Raw genomic sequence first — 12,048 nt, forward strand, 5'->3', positions numbered from 1 at the left:
AAATATTGATATATAATCTGGCATTCTCTCAATAAAATTTACTAAATCTCTACAACACATCAAGTTTTAAATTGTAACTTTTTCCACGAGATTCTGACTTTACCACACGCTTGCGTGCCTGGAGACCTGTAAGAATTCTACTCACGAATTACTTTGCAATTTTGTAGACTGAAAGATTAAATAGATTACCCTGTGTTTGTCGACGTGCACCGGTCTCAAGTGACGATCGAAAAGCAACTTGTCCGGCTCGATGTTGATGGGACTCTGCCGCCTTCCTTTGGTGCAGAGAGACCACTGCGGATTTATCAAACCCCAAAACGAAGGTCCTGCAAAAAATATCATCAATATCGTCAATATGGCAAAAAGACTGGAAACAGTAAAAAATTAAAAAAAAATAAAAAGACTTACAAGCTTGTGATTAATTTGAGAAAACTTTAGAAATTCTAATAGAAATAAAGAACATTAGAAAAACGATTTTAAAGTATCTAAAAATGAAGCTAGATACAAATTTATTGTTAGTTAAATTTTTGGATACTTCAATAAAACTATCTTTTCCATGAAAAAAAAAGATCCCATTTATATAATAATTAGATAATTGTTACCCAATATTATAGATAACAATTTTTTTTAACAAAAACGTTTTTTTTTTTGTTAAAACGTCGAAAAACATGCTGAATGTGTTATTTTATCTCGAAATTTTGTACTTGTATCGTATCTCCGGACAACTGGGAAGTATGAGAGAAACTCGGTCGCGCAAATTCCCAAGAGAAATTCTTATTTTCTCTGTTTGAGTATGAATCGTCATGTCACGTGTCAACCGCTCGGAAATCTAAAATTTTTATAATTTTAACTTTTCCGGCTGGTCGCGCCGACCGGTCCGTTTCTTGTCCGGCCCGCGTCAAGTTTCGCACAGCAGAAGGGATTTTGAACTCGTTTCGCCAGCTTCGTACGCCAGGGACCGACGCAACTCCCTTCCGATACTTCCGTCTTAGGGACCGACCGACGTTCGCGTTTTCCGGCACTCCTCTGAGAAATTTAACTTTCTTCACGTCACCCGTGAGGATCGATATCTCCAGAAAGCAGCTTAACGAATCTACGATCGCGAATCTGAGCGAAAAGGCACGAATTGCGTTGTGTGCCTGTATTTCTCGGATTACATTCAATATTTACAAATAAATCCGTCATTTATATATATATATATATATTATTAAATTCAATTATACACAAAAAACAATATTAATCTCTATTCTCATTCATATTTATATGTATGTTTATTTATATCTGTATCTGATGGATCAATTTATCATTTCATTCCCTGTAATCCGAAAAAAATAACAAGTCACACTTTTAATCCACTCATTTTTGCGAGAAATAATAAACTTTCTTGAAATGTTTTTGACGTGAGCGAAATTTTTATTTTTCTAATAATTATTTGTTTACAAAATCACGGTCAATTAACAATTCTGATGAAACAGCGATTTATGTGCAACATGTTAAAGGTAAACAATAAATTATTAATATAACAACTCGTATAAGCAACACACTGGACGCGGGAATTTGGTAATATAACGGTAAATGAGAAACTCACACATACTGATACCATTCGAGAGATATCATTATACACAGAATGCTCTAAAAATATAGATTTTCATTGTGTTTAATTAGCCATAATTAATTCATTCATAAAAAGAAAACACAATTTGTTCGTGTTGAATTATAATTAATTAAAACAATTGTGATATTGGAAGTAAATATGGCATAATATTCCTCATATTGATAAAATTAATAACTACTACCACTTCCATCAATTCTGCAGTGAGTACACTAGGTGTGCGAAACATTCAAATCCTTCATCTGCAATTTAAGTCTTTTCTGATACTAGCGAAAATTTACTCTCAAATTTCTTCGAAATAAAGGAGAATTGAGTTCAGTTCCTTTATTGTTAAATTATACATTTTTAAACAAATTGTTATCTCTTCTTAATTTTTCCTCAAATTCAATTTTTATTAAATAAAGATTTTAATACTTAAACTAAAAAACTGTTTGGTAATGTAATACAGATATTGGAAAAGTAATCCTGGATTTTTTCTCATTTTTTGAAAGTCTAGAACAGTAAAAAAAAACTGAATAAAAAAGACCCGAATAAAAAAGATTACAGACGCATCTCACATTTGCATGTTTTTATTTGTAAGTAGAAAATCTCTCTTATCGAACTTTTTTACCATATCATTATCACGCACTGAAGAGAATATTGTTGCATTAATTGAAATTCTGGTTGAAAATGGACAAATTAAAATTTTCTGGTTGAATTTATTATATAATTCTAGTTGAGATAATCAAAATTCTGATTGATATGATCAGATTCTTTCGGTTCATTTTCAGAAATTTTTCTCAGTGTAATTATCAAACTTACCGCGTTATATAATTACGTTATAATATTCTCGGTGCCGTCGTACATACAAGCAATCATAGATAGACAGTAATATACTAAATAACAGTCAATATTACACAAATAAACTCGAGCATTTTAGATTACCCCATGTACGCGCTCAGCGAAACAGATGTGCAAACGCGAATGCGTTTCAAGCTCGTATATTAACACTGAGAATCCTCCAAGCGGGGTACAAGGGATGACACGTAATGACGTGCTGACACGCGAGCATAATCAAAACTTACGGCCTCGATAAACGTGCGTATCGGTTCGATAACGGACAACCCTGTGGATAGGTCTGCGCACAAATACATGCGCGTATGTACGCACGCTCATGTGTGACAGCAACGACACGTTGACACTTTAGTGTCGTAATAGCGGTGCAATTAACCTCGTTGTAATTAGCTTTTTCGCGCTAGAATGCACACTTTTTTTATTCTTGGTTGTCACGTGAACTTCTCTCTATACCTGACGTGCGCCTGTACGATTTATTTTATTGAACGGAACTCATTTATTAAAGAGTTATAAAGCGTTATATGTTAGACAGAGTTTTTTTTTACATTGTTAGACATCAAAAGAGCAATGGTAGCCTAATCTTATGTGTTAAATAACATTTTATCATTTTTAACTTTCATATCTGTCAAAATGTTAATCAATTCGTTTCTATAAATAAATTGCTTAATTTCAAAGTAAACAATGTGCATATTAAAGTATATGCTTATAAAATAATAAACTAAATTTGAGTAAAAATTTAATTTTGAAAAGGCGGAGATCTTCTTTCAAAATTTTAAAACTCTTCTTTGAACAAGATTGATTATAATTCAATAGTTCATTGTATTTCTCTTGCCTCAAAATATAGCACTTTTTCTGCGCTACTTTGAAGCGAATTTTCATAAATATTTATTTGAATAGTACTAGCTAAACATATACAATAAAATATAAACATATATTTATTTGATACGAAAATTGTTCGATTTAAATATCATTTTTTTACTTAGTAAATATTTATTTAAATTTTATTCTTTTTTTCTCAATATATATTGGTTTTCCTATCCTTTAAAAGTTAATACATTTCTGTAGTTAACTCTTCTATCAATACATAATTTTTCATCTCTTCTCGCTAGTATTGTGTTTCACAGGATTCTCGTAAAAAATATAAAAGTGAAAACGAGATAAAATCTGTGTAGTTCTGCAAAGTTCTTTGTTGTTCGAAGATCAAAGAGGTTTTTGAAACGTAAACAAAATTCGTGCAAAAATATAAAAAGTTTTACTGTTTAAAATTGCCAAATTAAATTGTCAAATAAAATGTCAAGTATAGAGATACAAGTACTTATTGACAAAAGGTCGCAAAATTGTTTAACTTCATTGTTTTAATTAAATTAACGATATGTTTAAATAGAAGCAGTGGCGACTCACACAAATGATTAAAAATAACTCAAATTGAGTATAATTTGACATTATAAATTTAACAGTAGATATAAAATGCATAGCTATTATAATGAAAAAGACATAGCGAGACATATGTATAAATTAGTTTTGATGTCTGTTGAAAGAGCATCACCTTCCCCCACGTGTTTACTTCCGCTTATAATTTCAATGTAAAATCACTAAACTCTCGCACCATAAATCTCAATCGGTTGCGGCGGCGTGGAAAATGCAGGGTTGATATGACGCAGAGGGATATTATTTTTTTATTTATTTTCTGAACAAGTTGTTACACATTCCCCGGCACGCTCTTTTTACAACTTTTCTCGCACGTGAAGCGAGAGCACGCGGCTTAAAGAAGGCTGCGGACTTGGTTTCTTAATGCGAGAGAAGGCTGTTATTATATTCGCAATCCCGCGACACACATTCTATCGCGTTTTTGTTTTTCCTTATTGCGGAATTTATGTCGAAGGAAATGGCACGCCATCGCGTTGGCCACGCGAGAGTTTATTAAATGACGCACGCGGTGCATATGTAAATGCACGCTTTCTCTTTTTATTCCGGTCGATTCGTCGCGCGACATTTTCGCATTGTGGTAACGCCCGATTTCCGCACCCTTCCGCGATCTTCGCCATATTTCTTTGTTACTGCCCATGCATACTGCACGGCCGCGAGATACACCTTATGTTAAGATTACCAGATCTTTTTTTATTGAAGTCAAATGATTGAATAAGGATAGATTTTATTTTCTTTTTTTTTTTAATAAAGAGATTTGTTAGCTGAACTAAAATTCGTTGCGAATTAAGTGGAACCCATAGTACACTTTTGGAACTTAAATTGGAATAGATATGTATTTAATATATTTGGCCAAAGTGAGAAAGAAAAGACCCAATGCAGTCTAGTACAAAAATAAAAGATAGATTTAAAAAAATCTGTACATAAAACTAGTATTGTTTTATATATTGTTTTATTTTGCTTAACACTAAAAGTATTGAGCGATTATTGTCATTTCTATTTTTTATATTAATATTATATTTTTTACGTAAAAGACTTTGAAATTTTTAACTTTTCAATAATTTTGTCCTTTATATACCTACTGATGAAATATTTAATTCTTCTTTATTTTTATAGTTTATTTGTCTGATCTTTTTAGTAAATAAGAAACGTTGGTATTTCTATAGTATTAACAAACTGCATTGCAGGTAAACCGGATTTTAATATTAAAAATGTTTTCAATGTTTGCCATTCCTTAAATTACTATCAGTAGCACATAAAAATCCCGGGACTGAACCCGGAAAACGGAGACGTCTGGTAACCCAACCTTACTTTATGCGTATCTGCTTATCAGCATTACACGGATTCACGATTTAATCCCATCAAGATCCTCAAACACACGCCTGCTGACTATGTGCGTGCGGGCATGCAACTGCGGAGAGACGCCTGAAGTATTTTGTTGCAATTTAGATTCCGTATCGCTATTCAGATACTAGCGTGCTCGAGGGACATAAAACGTTCATACGTAATCTATGCTCCGTAACAAACACATGCCGTAAAAAAATTAAAATATTCCACAAGTCGATCATGCGCGTTCATGATATTCATAGCCGTTTTACATCGCACAGCATCGTTACATTTTTCAGTTCATTAAGTCGTGAACTTATTAACGAAATATCGCCTCTTTAGCGGAGCCGTGTATAATATTTATCGTTACGATAAACACGCTACGTCCCCAGGAGCGAAATCAAGCATAAGGGAGAAACTGTTCTGAGAATGAATTACTTCTGCAAAACACTACCGTGAGATATATTACTATATTAATTTTATTGTGCGCACTTTGTTCGGTACGAAATACATTACGCGTGACAGTGAATTATTAGCTCGCGGAAAGCATCGTATGTATGTACCGGACGTGTAATCTACTATTGGATTATAGTTACATGGGTGCCGTTTAAATCGATTCGCACCAGTGGACGATCGGACCTAAACCACATCGGACCGTATTCTATTAAATTAAGCCCATTGTTCTTCGCGGACATAGCTACGTTGTATCGGTCCGAGAACAGACCAATTTAAAGCCACGGGATCCAATTAGGATCGATCACGCACATTCTATCATAATGCTAACGAATCCGGCTAAAGTTTATTAAATGTTTCACTCACATACATAATGACGAGACAAGATTACGGGTCAGTTAATTTTAATACAATTTATAAAGAGCTCTAGAGAAGTCGTTGATATAATTGAGATAACAGGATTCTATATGGCCTAGTATACAGTATATACAATATAGCTCTTTGTAGAATTACACGGTAATTTTAACAACATTAGTAAGTCGTACAAGTTGTCTGCTTGACTCGATTACATCAATTTATTACTCAATTAGAAAAAATCATAAAGCTTATATAGACCATAGAGGATCCATTTATCTTATAATTTACGAAAAGTTTTAGAGAAACTCTTGATATAGTTATCTTCTTTTTCGGTTATAACTTCATATGATGATGGATAAGTTCTCGAACTGTAGGGAGGAGAGACAACTGTCACTCCGATACGTTTCAAATTGATCCGTTGCGAATGACATCATACATTTGATATGATAGTATATATTAATCACAGTAATGTACAGTTCTCTGCACAAATAGTCAGGAGAAGCAAATATAATGTCTAAATAACTCAATCGAGATTATTATTAAATATTACTTTCTATGGATTACTCTAACAAATTAGATTTTGCGCAACATAATACGAAACGCAAAATACGATAATTTATATTTCAAAAATTTGATTTAATAATAAATAAAAAATTCCGTTTTTTTTATTGTCATCCTTGTGGAAAAATAACATTGGATTAATGAAAATACTATTATATTAGAACGAATAGTGTAAAATATTAGACGCGAATGGTTATCCAATTATTTTCTAATCGTTTCTTCGTAAGACTAATAATATATCTTTCCATAAGGGCCATTTTGAATAAGAGAGTGGTACATTGCGATAATTCGATCATTCATGCGAAATAACATTACAATATCGCGCCATGAGTCTAGGTCGCTATTACGGAAATGCATCCAAATTCGCTAAACCTCAGACACCGCAGCTTCATCTTCTCGTTGCTAATTCATTGAGTTTTACTTGCGCATAATTGCATAATTACCTCCTCGACCGTTATTAAGAAGCAGCTCGCTGATGTCGGTGCAACGAATAGGAATGGTCGCTCTCGAGGCAAGCACGGGGAAGAGATAATGAAATAACAGTGGGCAGATGGAATGATTACTTTCTTATCACCCGAAGGCAGGTAGGCTATTATAGCATTCATCACGTGGAACCTGAGGAGGTGAGTTCGACGACAGCGAGGCGGAACTCCAGGAAGGGAAGATGAAGGGGGTACGTATAGTCACAGGCATCCCCCTGGCCCCGGTATATAACCCGGACTACGAAAGGAGGTCCTAGCGGGGGTGTAACAACCCCATTATTGAAACTTCAAGCGCGGAGCAATCATTCTGCAATTAGCAAAAGTGATTAAGTGTGGAAGCCAAGGTGTAGCCCAGGCCTCCTCCTCTCTCTTCTTGCCTCAGCCGCATTCGCCCCTCGATCCTCGAGCTCGAACAACCAGCGTGCTGGATTTTCGCTTAAGCGGTATTTTCCGACCCTTTAGCACGGACTTACTCTTCCTCCCCCCCTCCCTCTCCATTACAGTTGTAGTCCTTAAACACCTGTTTTAATTATTCACCTATCCTAATAACTCCTAATGAGGGAAGGCGGTTGGCGGAAGAAAAAAGAAAAATAAGCCAGTCGGCGACGCCTCGTCTCCATCCTCGTTAACCGACCTAATTATAGGCTAACAGGCGCCGGGAATAATTGCCGGAAATTTTTTGTCCTCGTCCTTGCTCCACCGCTCCATCTTAGCCCGATTTTCTTTTTCTGCCGTTCAACCGAGCGGAGTCGTTTCTTCCTTCGCCATCAGATTTCCGCCGATAAGAAGCAGCACGTTGCTCGGAAACGGCAACGGGATTAATCAAGGGTGGATTAGCCCCTACGGGATGGGTCTCTTCGATAAAAACAATTAATCGACGGCTAGTGTTTGAAAAATGCCAGGATCGAATCGGCTTTGGACTGTGTTTTAATGATTTCCGCAGACGCGAGAAAATCGAATAATTGTGATAGAGTTCGTCATATCGATGAAAACCGAGGCAGGAGGCTTAACAGATTTCGATAATAAACCAGTAACTAGAACGAATAAAAACATCGATCTCTTGATGTGATCTGTAAATGTTTAAATTGCGAATTAACTGATTATTTAAAACTTTCGCATCGCTATGTATCATATTTTAATATAATTCAATAATACCTACATTCAGAAAAATTTCTGTAAAGTAAGCAAATGAAAAAATTCTGATTGTATCAATCAGAATTCTGATTATTTCAAGTAGAATTATAATAGATTCAATCAGAAAATTCTGATTTGTTCATTTTCAACCAGAATTTCAATTAAGCAGACGCTTTTTCCAGTATAAAAGTTAATTGTAAATGTAGTTTAATATTTACTAAGTATACGTACATTAATGTGAATGTCATTTACTTTGAAATTAAGCAATTCAGTCACTGAAATAAATTTATTAAACCTGGTTGTTTTTTTTATCACACGTTTTGTATTAAAGTAATACACTTTAACACACACATGGAGATTGAGATAACAAAATGTTATTTAACTTAAGGAATTAGTTTAAATTTGATTCTTTAATATTTAACAGTGTACATGACTATAATTCATTATAGTTCACAGTAAAATAAAAGGAGCTTTGGATTTTCATAACTCTTTTAGAAAGGAGTATATGGCATGACGTGTGTTTTATCATAAAAATATCTCCCTGGATGAAATAAATAATATACTTAGCTGATGCATGCAATTGCTGTGCAGCGCAGGATATTAACTCACTCAGAAACAAAACGTTTCCCTTCTGTTCCGCGGTGTGAATTGTGTTATGGAAAACCGTGTAAAGCAATTTTTGAATAGCGTACTCGGGACGCATCGTGCAAAACTCGCGTGGCAAACGTAAACGAGGCGGGAAAGAGCCTCGTGTTTTATCGCAACATTTAAATTTCACGAAAAAATCGTGACGTACAAACCCGTTCGCGCCTCGCTTAGTACAACGGGGGCGTAACAACGGGTAGATACGCCGCGTATAAGATCTGAAAACCAAATGCTTGTAAAAACTGTGTTAATGGCGCGTCCTAGAGAGAGAGAGAGAGAGAGAGAGAGAGAGAGAGAGAGAGAGAGAAAAGTTGAGGGAAAGTAGGGAACGGTTATTTGCATGGTATTCATTAGCATATATATTTACGCGTCAGCAAAGACCCCCCGGCTGTTACTGAATATACAACGAACTATTTTGATAAATGCGTTGTGCGTTCGCACTTCCATGGAAGCGTGGTTTGAATGCCGATCCTATTCGTTTTTCTCTATGCGCAATGTATATATACGTATATGAGAATGCTATCTTTTTTCCACTTAAAAAAAATTGCATAAAAATTCTGTCTCTCTTTAAATTTTTGGAAGTATTAAAATGCTAATTAGAAAAGATCGAACCAATTGTTAAATAAATAATAAAAGCGCGAAATAATTTTTTTAAATATCAAGAGTATATACTTTGATGATATAATATGTTATAACTGTAATAATAAATGTTTAACGTTTAAAATTACATACACTGAAAAAAATACAGTCAATTTTAATAAATATTTAGTTCAATACTGCCAACTAAACATTTACTTATAGTAAATAAATCTTTGTTGAGTAAAAAGAATGACTGTTGAATCAAATTAATGTTTCTTGTATCAAATAAATATATTATATATCTTTATATTTAATAAATATTTAGTTGGCAGTATTGAACTAAATATTTGTTAAAATTGACTATATTTTTTTTCAATGTATACAATTAAAGAAAAAAATAAATTTTATAAATCACTCTTTTTTTTTAATTAATCTGCCAAAATAAACACGATTAATAAATGAGAGTACAGGAATTCAATAAAAAGAATATGAGATAAAACGTATAAAAAGAATATTATTTGTTTTTTTTCATAACTTGCATATGCTACAAAAACTTATGTTTTAGCACATGTCCGAAAAGTTTATTACGAGTTGCAGGTCGTGTGTGAATGAGAAATATTATAAAATAAAATTTCTTTGCACCAGATAATTGCATTGCTAATTGATAGAAAAAGTACGAATCACAGCATAAATAGCGATAACAGTGGATTAGTCCAATCTTTGAGATAAATAAGTGACTCTGTTATTTATCCACTTCTACCAATATCACATTCAGGATCCGGAAAGATCGGGACCAAACTTACACAAGTTCGATAGTTATTAGTTTGACGAATAGAAGCTTGCATTTTTACAAAGGGAAAAATTTTCAAACATTTATTAAAACTATTATAATGTGTGTGTGTATGTGGTTATTAAAAGTTTTTGATTGTTAAGCGTTTATAGCTTTTCAATATAAAGCATTTTCGGATATAAGTTTATATAAAGTTTTTTCATCTACTCGACTTCATCACCACTTATTATAAATTTGGTCCCGATCTTTTCCCGGACACTCTGTATTTGAATTACGTTGTGGATTAGAGAATTTTATTGGAGCAGCCTCTTCAAATTACTGACCTAATTTGATACTTTATAATATGACAAAAGAATACATTATCTTATTTAAGATTCTTTTCTTACATATGTAGTTCAATATGATGATTGTTATCTTTTTCAGAATTATATAGCGCATAATACAAGTTTCTTTATAATGTTTAAATCGTCATTGTCATGAAAAGTGTCGCGGTTTCCACGGACACGATTTGGCGATCTACTAGAAAGCCACAGTAAACTCGACCAAATAAACGAGCCGATTGACTTCCGAGAGAGAGGTTTACGTAAGAATTCCGTTAAGTTGCGAACGTAACACGGGTTTTCAATCTGACTCGTCGATGCTTACACTATCCGCGGTAAAGTGAAAAAGAGCTCACCGGAGAAAACAGTAAAAATTCTTCCAGCACGCTGTAAAAAATATATCGTGGTGAATTGGCTGGTGGGTTCTCGATTCTCTTCGGAAAACTCTCGTTTCCACCAAAAGGGAGGAAGATTTATCGACTCCTGTGAGAACATGAAAAGTGTCGTGACCGACCATCGGGAGCGCACCGAGTTTTGCCACGAAGGAGCAAAGGAGTAAAAGTCGTCGATATAAGGAATATAATGGCGCCGGAGGTCCTTCATAAGTTGTGGAAGTTCCGGAAGGACGCTTGATTTTATTTTCTTCATAGCCGCCAGCTTCTTCTCGAGATCGTTAAGTCGCTTATATCATAACGGGGACTCTCAAAGGAGGAGTGATACGAATTATTAGTAATAAGAGCAGAATGAATGTTCGCTCTTACAAACGGGAAATGCGGAGTTTCTTTCGCTTTTCTTTCTCTTTTTCTTTTCCTAACAGTGTTGGCGATTAAATATAATTTAATTAACCCGAAGAGGTTAATTTACATCGGAAGGTTAAATTAATTGAAGGACGCGCGTTGAAAATATTAAAATATCTCTCAACCGTTAATGTATACAGAATAATTTAATAAAGACATGCAAGCAAAACTTTACTTCTCTCAAACTTTTATATTCCTATACATTTAATTTAATGATTTTAATTTCAAAAAACAAAATTTAAAATGTACATACCTGTATACATGTTCAAGAGAAAATGAGATTGAGGGTTCAAATCCTCCAGAAACTTTTTAGTCATTTTTTTCATTCTAACTATATGAAATACAATTTTATTTTTTACTCTGAGTAATTTTTTTAGCTCTAAAATATTCAAAAAAGCAATTAATCAACGCAAAAATTGTTTACGTGATGTAAAGAAATGATAAAAATTTCCCCAGAAAAGAATTCTGGATATCTTGGATATAAATGCAACAGTTAAAAACAAAAACATGCATCCAAATATGGTTTTATTCGAGAATTCTTTTTTTCTTTACAACGATATAGGAGAAAGTTGCCGAATGCGTACCACTCTCTTAACCTATTTTTTATTATATTTTCCATTTGGCACTGTTTTATATGCAAATGAACGTTAGGAATTGTAGCTTGAGATTTTGGACGCTTATTATTACATGTTTAACTTTCCACCAATAATAAATTAATTTGTTATAAATCTTT

General features: G+C 33.7%; 1 protein-coding gene across 3 annotated transcripts in view; it reads right to left on the reverse strand.

The window, feature by feature from the left end:
• Positions 1 to 12,048, reverse strand: part of CARPA (Carbonic anhydrase-related protein A) — a 180,583-nt gene that overhangs the window by 57,588 nt on the left and 110,947 nt on the right. For all 3 annotated transcript variants that reach the window (XM_018455771.1, XM_018455770.1, XM_018455769.1), the window contains exon 3: positions 190 to 326. In XM_018455771.1, the coding sequence (XP_018311273.1) occupies positions 190 to 326 (137 nt within the window). The remainder of the gene's footprint in view (positions 1 to 189; positions 327 to 12,048) is intronic.

Source organism: Mycetomoellerius zeteki, unplaced genomic scaffold (assembly GCF_001594055.1).
Source record: "Mycetomoellerius zeteki isolate Tzet28-1 unplaced genomic scaffold, Tzet1.0 scaffold51, whole genome shotgun sequence".
In the NCBI taxonomy this organism is placed as follows: Eukaryota; Metazoa; Arthropoda; class Insecta; order Hymenoptera; family Formicidae; genus Mycetomoellerius; species Mycetomoellerius zeteki.